This window comes from Strix aluco, chromosome 2, assembly GCF_031877795.1.
Source record: "Strix aluco isolate bStrAlu1 chromosome 2, bStrAlu1.hap1, whole genome shotgun sequence".
Classification (NCBI taxonomy): Eukaryota; Metazoa; Chordata; class Aves; order Strigiformes; family Strigidae; genus Strix; species Strix aluco.
In genome coordinates this window covers 137,325,492-137,340,967 of record NC_133932.1, presented here as the reverse complement: position 1 = coordinate 137,340,967, position 15,476 = coordinate 137,325,492, and the positions used below count along the sequence as shown (strand labels likewise).

General features: G+C 53.0%; 1 protein-coding gene across 2 annotated transcripts; it reads left to right on the top strand.

Annotated features, from left to right (window-relative positions):
• Positions 1-13,016: 13,016 nt before the first annotated feature.
• LOC141919968 (erythroblast NAD(P)(+)--arginine ADP-ribosyltransferase-like) lies at positions 13,017-15,340 on the top strand. 2 transcript variants are annotated; one of them, XM_074816602.1, is made up of 4 exons: positions 13,017-13,298; positions 13,419-14,324; positions 14,784-14,822; positions 14,920-15,340. In XM_074816602.1, the coding sequence occupies exons 2-4, from the start codon at positions 13,538-13,540 to the stop codon at positions 15,000-15,002; spliced, it is 909 nt and encodes a 302-aa protein (XP_074672703.1). In that variant the 5' UTR covers positions 13,017-13,298; positions 13,419-13,537; the 3' UTR covers positions 15,003-15,340. The 2 variants fall into 2 exon arrangements, with proteins under 2 accessions (XP_074672703.1, XP_074672704.1); XM_074816603.1 differs by lacking the exon at positions 13,017-13,298 and having other exon boundaries at positions 13,408-14,324.
• The last annotated feature ends 136 nt before the right edge of the window (positions 15,341-15,476 follow it).

Below are 15,476 nucleotides of genomic sequence, written 5' to 3'. Positions count from 1 at the left end.
AGCCAAACCGCTCAGGTCCCCGGGGCCAACGTAGCTGAGAGACCCCGTAGCTGAGGCCAGGCCCCGGCGCGTTGGGACGTGGCGCTTTCTGCCTGCCTGCGTGTAACGCCCGAGATCCACGTAGGAACCTTCACGGGACCATCTTTGTGTCCCGTCCCAATGGGGGGGTAGCGAGTAGCGGGGCGTTGCCCGCCGATCCCTCTGTGCTTCCATACTTGCCATTTACTGATCAGCACTGGCCAAAGGAACGACCGCATCCGCTCCAGCTGAGGGACCTCTGACTCTTGTGCCACAGCGACGGCGGCTCTTTTTCTGCCGCAAACTGAGGTTTGGGTGTTGAGTGCTGAAAGCTTGGATTTGTGAGCCCAAAGTCTCAAGAAAAGGGGGGAGCGCATGCCTGCTAGCCGATGGCTGCCAGCAGTTGGTGCTCATTGCTGTGAGGGGCCTCGGACAGGATTGTGCCCAAGGACGTCATTTTTGCAGCTCTGATGGGTCTTGATACTGGGCCTGGGGTCTCCATACTGGGCCTGGGGTTCTGTCACTGGGGTGGAGTCCCGATAGTGGGGCTGGGGTCTTGCTCCTTGGGTGGGGCCCGATCCTGGTGCTGGGGAGCACCCACCAGAGCCAGGGGGTGGCAGCTGGATTGTGGGGCTGGATTTGGGGGTGGGGGTGCAGATGTTAGGCGGGGCTAGATGCTGGACTGGGGGTTGGGTGCTGTGCTGCAGGGTGGGTGCTGGGCTCAGGGAGCACCCCCCCTTCCTCCCCAGCCTGCCGTGAGCTCTGGGCTGGGGTATCCCTGCAGCCCCCTCCAGCACAGCGGGGACCAGCCCCTCTGCCTGCCGCCCTGTATTAAATGTAATAAGTTGCTTTAAATTCTACTGAGTTGTAGTAAGTTGTATTAACTTGTAGCGGCCAAAATAATTCACACGTCACAATGTTCTTCTTTCTTTCTGCAGGGCAGGGGCTGTTTATGTTCTTTAATATCTCTTTTTCTCTCTTCTTACATTAATACATACTCATACAATAATACATACTTTTGCTCTCATCCAAGCTCTTACTTCATAATACGCAAATCAGCAACTAGACAGTCATCAATACTCTTACCCCACAAACAGTTCCATACCACGCAGGCAGTCTCGGTGCTGCCATCTTCTTCACACTAGCACGGCTTCGTATCTCTCTTCCAAGGCCTGCTTCTCCTCCAAGCCTTGCCGCTTCTCCAGGCCTCTGCGGGCCTACGCAGATCCACCTTCACCGAGCTCTCTCACCGAGCTCTCTGACTGAGCTCCCCAAAAGCTGACCTCTCTCACCGAGGAACTGGGAACAAACCCTGGGAGGTGCATTTAGCAAAAGCCCCCTGGTGAGTCAATGGCAGAGGATCTGCCAAGCAGGGTGGCCCCGCTCCACCAACCCCCCGACGTACTGTAGATGGGGATAAAGTCCCCGCAGTGGGCATTAAAGCTGTGCTGGGGCAGACAGTCTGGGTTATTCGTGCATCGGGAAAGGTAAAGCCATGCGTGGGATTGCTTTTGTCCCAGGGCCCGGGTGCCCTTGGTGGGTAATGCAGGAGGATGGAGAAGTCAGCTGTGCGCCTTCAGGGGATTGGATTTTCGGTGAAAAGAGCCAATGAGCTGACCTGTCCAATCACCCTGTTACTGCAGTTGGTGCCCCACAGCCCCTGGGCTCTGGAGGGGGTCAGGAGGCAGGGTGAAGGCAGGCACAGTCCCTGCCTGCTCTGGCAGGAGCAGCTCTGGGCCAAGCAAACGTCCCCGTCGTGGTGCTTACGGACGCAGGGCCGGACGGAGGTGACAAAGCCCGGGGGAGCTCGGAGCCAGGACCTGGGGGAGACCCGGCAGAGGAGGGCGGGGTCAGCAAGGGACCCAAAGGGGAGGTTTGGCAAAGGGACGGGGGAGAAGGCGCATCAAGGGCTGGGTGGAAGAACCACGGCACCAGGGGTGGAGAAAAGATCATTTTAATTTTTTCGTGTTTTGAGACCGTGTCACCCCTGTCTGCTGTCTGCGGCGTGCCCGTTGCTCCTCTGGGACCAGCGCTGTCACCTCGTGGGCTTGGGGAAGCACCAGCAGTACCATAAGCACCGTTGCCAGGAGGCCTTGAGCCACCCCCAGAGCCGGGCACTCCTGTCTGGTGCCACATTGTTGCTGCTGATCTTGTCCCCATCCACAGCCTTGTCTGTGTCCAGGAGCCCCTGTTGCAGCTCCATTCTCTGCCCATTGAGTCACATTTTGCCTCCCGGCTGCCCCAGCTTCACCTCCACCTCCCTGCAGGTGGGGGGCTGGTAGGGCACCTTGGGGTGCTGTTCCCCACCCACCCCAGCCCACTGTTGCGACCAGCCCCTGATCATCCTCGGGGGACTGGGCAGCTCCCGAGCGCTTTTGTGCCACCAGCTCCGCCATGGCAGCAGGCCCGCGCTCCGGGAGGGTGTCTGTGGATCTGGAGCTGCTTGACAAGGGGGGGCTCACAGAGTGTATCTTAGGCAGTGGAAAAACGCCCTCCGGGGTGTCAACATAATAAAAACTGTTTGGGGAGTTGGAGCATGTAGACGGCAGGTAGCCCAGAGAGCGTATCTTGGGCATCTGTAGGCGGTCCTCCGGTGTGTCGACATACTACGAACTCCCCGAGGAAACGGAGACTCTTGACGAGAGGTTTCCCACGGAGTCTATCTCAGGCAGCTGCCACAGGTCCTCCATGCTTGGCACCTTCGCGCAAAGAAAAAGAATCAGCTTAGGCATAGGCTGGAATCAAAGAAGTACTTTTGTAAAGTGTTAGATCAGGAGTCAATTTATTTAAAGGCAGTAAAAGAATTTACTGATGTGTTGAAAGAACGCAGAGGGAGCCCAGCCATCATATAATGCACAAAGGCTCAACTTTATTAGTACTCACACTTCTTTTATATCCACAATAATTAGTTCATACATATTGCAAAAAGCAAGCTCCTTATAGGTTGCTAAGGTTAGATACATTGGTTGCTAAGGTTAAATACCAATCTCTCCCTTTATGATTTCTGCAAGGCCTTCTACATAGTCCTGCTTCTGTTCTTTGTTCTTCTTTGATACTTTTCGGTATTCTCCCATCACGTTGCCGTTGTCAGCAGTTCCTCGGTGCTGTGCCCTTTCTCACGTAGCCAGTTGTTAGCAAACTGCTCCACATCTCCCCCGTTTTCTTTTTGCACTTGTGCTAAAAATATTGCAGAGGCAGTCTTCTGCAGGGCCCTTTGCAGAAGACTGACAATACATGGCAACATCAAAAGCACAGTCACAATTACCAAGATCATGACCCCTATAGACTTGATCAGAGATATTAACCATCCTGAAAGTCCCCATCCTTTAAACATCCTTGTTAACCAATCTAATCCATCTTCTTCTGTTAAATGTTTGACACCATCCTTTAGCTGTTGTATGCTTTTAAAAATAGATTCTGAGTGGTCAGACAAATTCATGCAACACATTCCTTCAAATTCCTCACATCCATGGCCTTGTGCTAAAAGCAAAAAATCTATAGCTGCTCTATTCTGTAAAGTAGCATGTCTAACACTATCAACATCAGTTAAAAGGCCACTTAAAGCTAAAGAAGTAGCGTTAGTCTGTTTGCTAAGCCAACCAAAGTTACCCAGATATTCTGCTTGGGTTGTGGAACTACCCATCCTTCAGCCTGATGCAGGTTCCAGCACAGGCCGAACACACCGAGCAGGAACCCAGCGAAGGCCGGCATCTGTAGAGACACAAGCATAACCCCTGCCCCAGGTTAATCAGTCGCTGTCGATGAGCTTGTCTCTCCTCTGGTGTCATTGGGAGGTGCGGCAGGTTTCGCCCATCTCGCTGGAACCCATACGGTGCCTGTTGGTGTAGAAACACAAAGATATCCCCTTCCCCATATTACTACTTTAGCTGGTCCTTTCCACAATCCATCTTTTGGATCCTTATAATTTACCCATATCTCTTTCCTTCCCTCACTTACTTTTGCCTTTTCATAATGTAACATAGCTGGTGGTTGTTCTGCGTCTCCAAATATACACAAGTGATTCATTACAAATAATGTTTTTGCTAATCTTTCTTGTACATCCTGTATTTCCTGATATTTTGTTACATAACGTTTCAAGGTACCATTTGCTCTCTCAACTATGGCCTGTCCTGTGGGAGAGTGCGGTATCCCTGTTACATGCTTCACTCCCCACTTGTTTAAAAATCTTTGCATTCGACTTCCGACATATGCTGGTCCATTGTCTGTCTTTATAGTATTCGGGACTCCCATTATTGCAAAACAACATGTTAAGTGTCTGATTACCTGTATAGCCTTTTCCCCACTCTGTGCAGAGGCCCATATATATTTGCTATAAGTATCTATAGTAACATGTACATATTTAAGTCTACCAAAGCTTTGTATGTGAGTCACATCCATTTGCCATACTTCATTAGATTTCGTCCCTCTAGGATTGACTCCTATTCCAATACCAACCCCTTTATTGTGAAAACTACAAACAGGGCATGTTTTTACTATGGCCGTTGCCTCCGCCATTGTGATGCCAAATTGTGTTTTTAGCCCTTTTGCATTCTGGTGGAATATGTCATGTGCTTCTTTTGCCAATTTGTCTTTCGGCATGGGAACATGTACAACAGTGGATACCAACTTGTCCGCTCGAGCATTACCTTCCCCAAGTCCTATATCCCATTTATGACTCCTAACATGGATGACAGCATACGGTTGTTCCCTTATTTTTATGGCCCTCTGTAATTGTAAGAACAACTCATAGAGACGCTTATTTTGTACTTCCCTGATTTCTGCATCTTCTCTCCTTGCTACTATTCCTGCTACATACATAGAATCAGTTACAATATTCAATGGTCCATTAAACTTAACCATCGCCCAAACTACTGCCAACAGTTCCAAAGTTTGTAGTGTGTCTTGTGCTGTGGCTTTTAATATCTCGTGTTTCCATGTATTATCTTCTTGCCACGTTATAGCTGCTGTCCGAGATTTCTTTCCTGCATCTGTATAAACTGTGATGGCATTCGGAATCGGCGCCTGTTGTCTTTTTGGCTGTTCAATCCAGTGTAATTGTCCTAACCATCTCAAAGGTTCCATAGATAATTGATCAGTTGACAACATCATTGGCCCATTTAACATGGCTTCCTGCAATGCTGTGCTATTTGCCAGGTACCATTGCATGGTTTCCTTCTGCATTGGACAGTATATGAATTGAGGTTCTCTTCCACTTATTTGAATAACTCGCACACGACCTTTCTTTACTAAATTTGCTAGTGCCTCAATTCTTTGAAGTAAAGATTTTGATTGTTGTAATGCTGGCGTGATCCATTCTAGCACCCATGTCTCCCCCGTTTTCTTTTTAGACTGCGTAATAGCTCCGAGCAAATGCTGTGAACCCATCCACACAAGTATGTCCAGGGGGAGCTCAGCATCTCTCCGACGCACTTGTCCAGAAGTAATACGATCCATAATCTGTTGTAGCACTCGCTTCTGGTCTGCTGATAAAGACACCACCTGTGCAGGGTCATTTCCTTTTAACAGTGGTCGTAATTGCTGTAAAAGTTCGTTTGGGATGCCCACTATAGGTTTTAGCCATTGTAAATCTCCTAATAGCTTCTGAGCATCGTGCAGTGTTGAAATTTCAGGATTAATTGTCAATTTTTGTGGTGTTACTATTTGTTTCATCAAAGACAATCCCAAATACTTCCATGGAGCTGTTTTTTGTATCTTTTCTGGTGCAATTACCAATCTTTGCTCTGCAAGGGTGTTTACAATTTCTTTTATCTGTGTTTCTGTAAATGGTTCTTTCTGTGCAAATAATATATCATCCATATAGTGATAAATTATAACATTAGTCCATTTTTGACGTAATGGCTGTAAGGCTGCATCTACAAAAATCTGACATAAAGTTGGACTATTTCTCATTCCTTGTGGTAAAACTGTCCATTCAAACCGTTGATCTGGCCCTTCTCTATTTATTGTTGGTAAAGTGAAAGCAAATCGGCGCATGTCCTTTTCATGAAGCGGAATCGTAAAGAAACAATCTTTTAAGTCCACAATCAATATAGGCCATTCATAAGGTAACATAGCTGGATTTGGCATACCTGGTTGTAAAGCCCCCATTGGTTCCATTTGTTTGTTTACTTCCCTAAGGTCATGCAAAAGTCGATATTTGCCTGATTTCTTTTTTATGACAAATATCGGAGTATTCCAAGGACTAGTAGATAATCTTAAATGTCCTTGCTGATATTGTTCTTGTACTAGCAGGTGTGCTTGCTCAAGACTTTCCCTTTTTAGTGGCCATTGCTTTACCCATATTGGATCGTCAGATGTCCAAGTTATAGGGATCGGGAAAGTCCAAGCAATGGCCATTAGAATAAATGGTGATCGTTTGTCAAAACTATTCCCATTTGTGCTAACACATCTCTTCCAATTAAACAGTTTACCCCTGGAGGTAATTGCACTACAGCAAGCACCGCTGTGACTGTTTGTCCTTCAATTGTTAATTGTAGGGGCGGCGTTCGATTAGCTAAAGTTAAACCACCCACGCCAGTAATGGTAGTGGTATGCTCTTGTAACGGCCAGCCTTGTGGCCAAGAAGAAGGCGACAGTACGCTGGAATCTGCGCCTGTGTCTAACAACCCTTCCACAGTTATTGTGTTACCTTGAAATGACAGATGAACAGTCTTTCTGGGTCTCGTACTCAGATTCAGTGTTAGCAGGGTCAGGCTTCCTGTAGATCCGAAGCCTTTGTTTCCGCGACTCTTTTCAGTCACTGGTTGTATTGTTTGAGTCACTTGTGGCAGGGGCACCAGCTGTGCAATCCGTTGTCCCCGTGCAATCTTTACTGGTGGATTCAGTGTATATGCCATAATATAGATTTCACCTTCATAATCTGCATCGATAACTCCCGGTAAAACAAATAGTCCACATTGCGATGCCGATGATCTTCCTAATAATAAAGCTCCCATGGCTCTCCCATTAATAATGATAGGTCCTCGTACATTCGTCGATATTGTTTGAGGATTATTTGTTAACAGGATAACATCTACTGCTGCTGCCAGGTCCAACCCGAGACTTCCCTGGGTGGCGGGTTGAAGGACTGCGCTGCGGCTGCAATTTTCGTCGTTGCGCGGCGGCCGGCGAACGCGCTCCGTGTGGAGTTTCCCGACCGTCTGCTGCAAGCCCCCTCATTATGGGAGTTGGATCGGCAAGTTTGACACCATACATTTCTGGCTGTACAACTCTTTCGTACATGCCCTGGAGCTCCGCATCGGTAACACCGCAGCTGCCCCTTTTGAGGTGTTTGCACTTTAACTGCTGTTGCTGCTGAAGTCTGGAGAGGCGCAAGGGCTGCCATAACCTGACTTTGAGTAGCCTGAGCCTGTTCTTTCATTCCTTCCCCTAATTTCTTTATTGCCTCTACAAGAAAAGCCTGAGGTCCAGTGGGTATCGATGACGCCTTTTCAAGTGCCTCCTCTACAGTCCAATTTGCCCCTAATGTATTCAGCAAACTCTTTGTAGCAGGATTGCCATTTTGTGAAATACATTGTTTTAAGAGAGCACCCTGCATGAAATTAGGTACTCTTGCTTTTTCAATTGCATTCACCAACTTATCTACAAAACTGCCCAAAGTTTCTTCTCTCCCTTGCTTAATTCCCATATACATTGGAACTCCGCCTGGCTCTTTCACTTGCTCTATGGCCTCTCTCACTAACCTCATTGCCTCTCTCACCTTATCCGGACCAAGCAATGCTTGAGCTTCTACTCTAGCATAAGGTCCTAACCCCATTAATTCATCCATTGTAATCCCTTGTAATGGATCTCCTGCTTGCCGCTGTACCGCTACCGATTCTAACACTCTCGCTTGCCAATGCGCATTAAACAACAACCACTGACTAGGAGAGAAAATTAACTTTGCTATACCCCGACAATCTGCAGGCAAAAGAAGTTGAGTGCTCCAGAGATAATCTAACATTTGACGAACCGGTTCACCAGTAACACCATAAGAACTCACTGTAGAGCGCAATTGTGATAAAAGCTTCCAATCTAATGCCGTAACAGTAGCATTTATTCCACCAGCTGGGTTCGGCTGAAACTGAACTGGAAAAGCCATTGCTGTCGCCATCTGAGTCATCTCCTCATCCCCTTTTTCTAACCCCTCTCGTGCCAATGCATTCCAAGCCCGACACCTTTCTTTAGCGATCTCTATCCCCAGCCCATCTTCTGAGCCAGGAGTAGAATTCTCGCTTTCCGGCGTCACAGTCTGGCTGGACGCGTCAGGGCTACTCAGGGCGGAAACGGGGGGAGCGGTAGGGAGAACTCGTTCTGAGCTTTCCTGTCCCTTCTCGTCAGAACGTAAAGGTGGTAAAACAAGCTCACGAAACGTAGGCGGTAATGGCCACCTAGTTTCCTCCTCCCCATATCTGGTGTTTTTCTCTTTTGCCGCAATTGCGCTCTGTGCAGCTCTTTTTTCCGCCTGATACCTTAGCAATTCATTATGAACCATCCTCCATAACTTTCCCAACTTTTTTGTTGTCTTATCATCGTTCAATGTTAATTCCCATAACTTATCTCCAAATTTTCGCCATTCCGATAACTCATGAACTGTATGTGGATTAATAAAACAACCTTGCTCTACCCCATAAGCTAAAAGCCCCTGAAGATCCTTTTTTACATCTATTCCCTCAACCCGGCATTGTGTCAGCCAGGATGCAAATAAATCATATGCTGCTTGCCTGTCCATACCTGAATTTTTCCGTTGCAGCCTTTCCAGGTCTCGGCAGCACGTATCAGCAGGGCTCACCTCTTATGACACCCTGGGCGCGGGCCCTTTTAGTCGCCTTTCGCCGTCCTCACTGCTTAAGGACCTGAATAACCTTCTCTGGTCTTTATCCTTAGTGGTGCCCTATACGTCCTTTGGCACGTATCACGTCGTTAGCAGATCACGTCCTTTGGCACGGATCACGTCGGGGTCACCACTTGTTGAAAGAACGCAGAGGGAGCCCAGCCATCATATAATGCACAAAGGCTCAACTTTATTAGTACTCACACTTCTTTTATATCCACAATAATTAGTTCATACATATTGCAAAAAGCAAGCTCCTTATAGGTTGCTAAGGTTAGATACATTGGTTGCTAAGGTTAAATACCAATCTCTCCCTTTATGATTTCTGCAAGGCCTTCTACATAGTCCTGCTTCTGTTCTTTGTTCTTCTTTGATACTTTTCGGTATTCTCCCATCACGTTGCCGTTGTCAGCAGTTCCTCGGTGCTGTGCCCTTTCTCACGTAGCCAGTTGTTAGCAAACTGCTCCACACTGATGTCTTAGAAAAGGGGGGAATTGAGATGAGAAGCTAGGAAATGAAAATAGGATATAGAAATTAGGCACTCAAGAAACGGAGGTATAACTTAGTTTAGAGATAAGGATGGAAGACTTAGAGATCAGGCTGGGGGCTAGAGGCCCATTAGTTAAAAGATAACTAAGATTAAATAGGATAATAGATCATAGTCGATGGGCCGGAGATCAGAACAATATGGAAACCTTGATTAATGGAAGCTGTGAGGGAACGCTTGCTGATGGAATAGGAAGACGGCCCTAAAAACTGGTCAAAAGCAACCCTATGGTCCGGCCTGAGTCCAGGAGGCGACAGAGACTGCGCAAGGTAGGGAGGTAAAAAGTTCAACAGTGAGGAAGAGGAGCTACTTCATCTCTGCGACCCCAGCCCATGACCACCGGGACACGCTGCGCAGACGCGACTGGGAGGAGACTGGGACGGAACATGTGAAAAAGACTTTCAGGCTCATTATATATAATGCGAAGCGGGGATAGGTCATGCATATGTATAGGCGTATTGTGAATATGTGATGCTTTGTAGTATAAAGCCAAGACAAGGTGCCACGAGAGGTGCGCACGGTTGTGGGATGCCCTGTGCGTCTCAGCGCTGAATAAACATACCTACTTTATAACCTTACAGGTTGTGGGGTCGTGTTTCCGCAAGTCACAACGTTTCACCTTCTTCCTCATCCTCTGCAGGACGCAATAGCTGGGTGAGACGGGAGCAGCTCGTGGACCCACACCACAGCCCCCCCCACACCCCCCCCCTCCTCAAAATGGCTGCCTGAGGGCACGATCTTAAAATGGCCACTCCAGGGGACTCTGTTGACACCCAGGCCCAATCTGATCTGTGCTCTGTAGCGGCTCCATTGGCCAAAGGCCCCAACGGCCGGGAAGCCCCGAGAGCAAAGGCAGTCAGGAGGTGCTCCGCTTCAGCAGCCAAGAAACCCGATTTTCATTGGGGCGGGGGGCAGGGGGGGGGGGCACCTTCCACACAATCCACCCCATGACCACAGCCGTGATTTGGCTGGTTTCCTTGAAGTGGTGGTGCAGTCACCTCTTGCCTCCAAGGTTAAAAGGGAGTGCGGTCCCAGTGAGTGTCTATGCTCGTTGTGGATTGTCAACCCTAGATTGTTACACAATCAAATCTTAAAAAACCCCCAACCATACAATGTATTACAATCAAAATTCAAGGCAGCTGATTAACCCTTCTAACAAGGACAATTCAAACATATCCAGGTAACCAATTAATGCTTAATATAGCAACTGTCCCCTCAAGTCTCTTGCCACTTTCACATTCTTCTGAACGCTGCCAATTGCACAAGATTCATTCTCCACCACGTTGTCATCCAAGTCTGGATCGTCCATAGGGATCCCCGTGGCCAGGCAGGATGCCAAAGTCATCTATTCCTCCAAGTTCCTAACCAAAAACCAGAACTAGGCCTTGGATCACAACCTGGGCATCAAACCCTGGGAACAAACCCTGGGAGGTGCATTTAGCAAAAGCCCCCTGGTGAGTCAATGGCAGAGGATCTGCCAAGCAGGGTGGCCCCGCTCCACCAACCCCCCGACGTACTGTAGATGGGGATAAAGTCCCCGCAGTGGGCGTTAAAGCTGTGCTGGGGCAGACAGTCTGGGTTATTCGTGCATCGGGAAAGGTAAAGCCATGCGTGGGATTGCTTTTGTCCCAGGGCCCGGGTGCCCTTGGTGGGTAATGCAGGAGGATGGAGAAGTCAGCTGTGCGCCTTCAGGGGATTGGATTTTCAGTGAAAAGAGCCAATGAGCTGACCTGTCCAATCACCCTGTTACTGCAGTTGGTGCCCCGCAGCCCCTGGGCTCTGGAGGGGGTCAGGAGGCAGGGTGAAGGCAGGCACAGTCCCTGCCTGCTCTGGCAGGAGCAGCTCTGGGCCAAGAAAACGTCCCCGTCGTGGTGCTTACGGACGCAGGGCCGGACGGAGGTGACAAAGCCCGGGGGAGCTCGGAGCCAGGACCTGGGGGAGACCCGGCAGAGGAGGGCGGGGTCAGCAAGGGACCCAAAGGGGAGGTTTGGCAAAGGGACGGGGGAGAAGGCGCATCAAGGGCTGGGTGGAAGAACCACGGCACCAGGGATGGAGAAAAGATCATTTAATTTTTTACGATATCAGGGAGTTTCCCAGCCTTACACCCCCGTCTGCTGTCTCCGGGGTGCCCGTTGCTCCTCTGGGACCAGTGCTGTCACCTTGGGGGCTTGGGGAAGCAATAGCAGCAGCAGGACTGTAAGCACCATTGCCAGCAGGCCTTGAGACACTGCCAGAGCCGGGCGCAGCCCCACTTCGTCTGCTGCCACGTTCTTCCTTCTGATCTTGTCCCCAGACGTTTTCTTGGCCCAGAGCTGCTCCTGCCAGAGCAGGCAGGGACTGTGCCTGCCTGCACCCTGCCTCCTGACCCCTCCAGAGCCTGGGTGCTGCAGGTGGGGCCCGGCCCCACGGGGATGCCCCCCGCCAGCACCACCCATGCCACAACCTGCCCTGTCCTCAGCAGCGTGACGGCGGTGGGGTGGGGGGTCAGTGCCAGCTCTGCAGGGCGGGGGTCAGTGCCAGCTCAGCGGGGCCGGATCTGGCGTCAGGTCCTGCAGGAAAGGGCCGAGCCCCTGGCGGGATCTTGCACCCTGCAATTTATCCCCCGGGGGTTTCCTCTTCGGGGGGGGGGGGGGGGGGGGGTTGGGTTTGTGGGTGTGGAGGGGGTTTTGGTAGCAGGGCAGGGGCTACTGCAGTGGCTGAAGCTTCTTCAAACTCCCCCGGCTCCAGGTCGGACCCGGCTCTGGCCAAGGCTGGGCCAATTAGTGTCGGTGGCTGCACCGCTGCGATAACGAATTTAAGAAGGGGAACGTGGGAGGGGGTTGGGGGGCTTTGAGACGGAGTTATGAGGAAGACACCTCTGGGAACACCCAGGTCAGTGGGAGGAAGGAGCAGGAGGAAGGGCGGGAGGTGTCCTGGAGGGGGGGGGAACTGTCTGCCGTGAGAGGGACAGGACATGTAGTGGCTGTGGAGCGGGGGGGGTGGGGGGGTTCTGCAGTTCTCACTGTTTCCCCCCCACCTTGGGGGAAGAAGTGGTGACTGACTGCACCCCCCCATCCCCTGTCCTTGCCCTGCTGGGGGAGGAGGTGGAGATTTGGGGATCAAAACTGAGCCCGGGAAGAAGGGAGGGGTGGGGGGAGGTGTTTTAAGATAGGGTATCGCTTCTCACTGTCCCAGTCTGACTGTGAAGTGTTGGTTTTGTGTTTGAATTAAAGCAGAGGGGTTTTTCCTTCCCCAAACATAACAGTAATGGGTGAGTGTCCTGGTTTAGCCAGGATAGGGTTAAGTTTCCCCAGCAGTGGGGGGGAGCTCTAGCCGGGTTATTCAGATACCATGTGGACGTCACATCCTGGCGCGGGAGCGCGGGGCGCGTGGTTTTGTACAACCGATCCTCTCACTGCTGTATTGGCAGATATCTTGCTCTGTTCATTGTTATCAGTGTTACTTTTATTGTTATTGTTGTTGTTTGTTGTGTTGCTGTTGCACTGTCGTATTAAACCTGTCCTTATCTCAGATCAGGGCTTTATATTTCACTTCCTTTGTGGGGGAGGGGCAGCGGCCGCGTGGTCTCAGACCCCAGCAGGGGCTAAACCGTTACAGCGAGTCACCCCTCCCTGTCCTTATCTCCATTCCTGAGCCTTTGGTTTCATTTTCTCCTTCCCAGCACTGCGGGGGGGAAGGGGGGGAGTGAGCGGCTGCGTGGGGCTCAGTTGCCCTCTGGGCTCAAACCACGACAGGGGACGATAAAAATAACCGGGAGGATGGAGGTGGGGGCTGGATCTGGGCCCAAGCGATCCCGGCCGGGGCTGCTATAAAAAGAAAGAGCGGCTGCTTCTCACCTCCCCTGCTGACGGTGGAAGCTGGGGAGCAGCACCCCAGCCCCACACCTGCCGTGGGGAGCAGGTAACGCTTCTAGCTGGGTCTCCGGTAACAGGGTCGGGCTCTCGGCGGTGCTGGGAGGGTCCCCTGGCTGGGGATACAACTGGGGGTGCTTTCTCCCAGCCTGCCCTGCTCTCTCCACAGCCTGCTCCCCACTTCCCACACCGCCCCTGCTCTCGCTCCCCCACCTCCACTTGCGGAGGATCCAGCGCTTCCCGGCCCCGCGGCAGACGGGGGCTTCCCCCGGGGTGGCTCTGCCCATCATGGGGCATCTGGCGCTGGGTTTGGTGCTGCTGGCCGGGACCCTTGCCACCAGCAGCCCCCCGCGCCGGCGAGACCTTGACCCCCTCCAGGAGGTGGCACTGGACATGGCCCCCAACTCCTTCGACGACCAGTACCGGGGCTGTGGCCGCATGATGGAGGAGGAGCTGGAGGAGCTCAACCGCACTGAGTTCACCTGCAACAGGGTCTACGCCGAGGCCTGGACCCTCGCCGCCGCCGAATGGCGGAACCGGCAGGGCCACATCCCCCAGCCGCCGGCGCTGCGGCCGGAGCACGCGGTCGCCCTCCTGGCATACACGCTGCAGGAACCCCTGTACCGGGAGTTCAACGCGGCCGTGCGCGAGGCCGGGCGCTCCCGTGAGAAATATCTGGGCGCCTTCTGCTTCAAGACGCTGCATTTCCTCCTGACCGAGGCCCTGCGTGTCCTGCGCGACGCCCAGCCCCGCCGCTGCCACCGCGTCTACCGGGGCGTCCAGGGCATCCGCTTCAGCGCCCAGCAGCACCAGTCCGTCCGCTTCGGCCACTTCACCTCCACCTCCCTCCAGAACAAGACCAGCCAGCTCTTTGGCCAGGACACCATCTTCTTGGTGGAGACCTGCTACGGCGCCCGCATCAGCAACTTCTCCTCCTTCCCCGGGGAGGAGGAGGTCCTCATCCCGCCCTTCGAGAGCTTCGAGGTCACCGACGTCGCCCGCGATGGGAACAGAGCCCTCATCCAGCTCCGCTCCCAGGACGCGCGCAGCACCTACAACTGCGAGCTGGTGAAAGGTGACGCCCCCGCTGCGGGGTGGGGGGGGACGGGGGGGTGGCCCCTTCCCACCAGCTCTGCCGGGAAAGGGGGGTCTTGCTCGTGGGGAGGGGGACGGGGGGAGTTTGCCTTCGGGCGTGCGTCCTTGCACGTCTCCCGGCTGCTCTGCCCCGGGGTTTGCAGTGGGGGCGATTGGCAGTGAAGTGTGGCATGGCACGGCACGGCACGGCACGGCACGGCATGGCACGGCACGGTGCAGCACGGCACGGCACTGAATGGCATGGCATGGTGCAACACAGCATGGCGTGATATGACACGGCATGTCAGGGCGTAACGTGGCACGGCACGGCACGGCGTGGCACAGCGCAGCATGGCATGAGGAGGACGGCGCAGGACAGCACAGCATGGCGTGGTACAACACGGCACGGCACGGGGAGGAGCAGCGCGGGGCCCGTGCAGACGGTTGGTTGTTTCGGCAGAGAAGAGATGCCAGAGCCGGGCGTGCGTCTTCAGCGCAGGTGAGCCCAGAGACCTGCTGCAGCCGGGGCGGGCAGCCCCCGGCCAGACCCCCCCCACCCCCGGCTGCCCCTGACTCCCCCTCTGTGACACCCCCAGGCAGGAGCGTCCTCAGAGACCCCCCGCGATTCAGGGGGCTCCTCCTGGCAGCCACGGCCCTGGCAGTGGCCAGTCGCCCATGAGCCACGAGGCCACCGAACCACAGTGAGGAAACGGGGTCGCGACCGGGACCCACTGGCTTGACGGCGACAGCAGCGGGATGGGGGGGCTGGGGACACGGGGACGGTGTGTCCCCACGGGGACCCGCAGAGCCCGGATGAGGCCTTCAGCAGAATCGGGAATGGGGCTTGGTGCCGATGGGGACGCAGGGGGGGGACACGCAGTGGCAGGGCTGATTTGGGGGTGTCCCTGCCCAGCTTTTCGCTGGTCCCCAAAGGAATAAAGACTTATTGTGGGTGCGGGGTGTCCCGAGGGGTTCCTGCGGTTGCCTGGGCTGGGGGCAGCACGTGGGGGGGGCTGTACCTGGGGTCTTCTCCAGCCCCCCCCCCATCCAGAGCATCCCGCAGAGCGATGCCGGCACCCTGGATCCTGCTCGAGGGGTCCCTGGGGAGGGAGGGAAACTGCTCCCGGGGTTTGTCCCGTGGCTGCCTGCAACC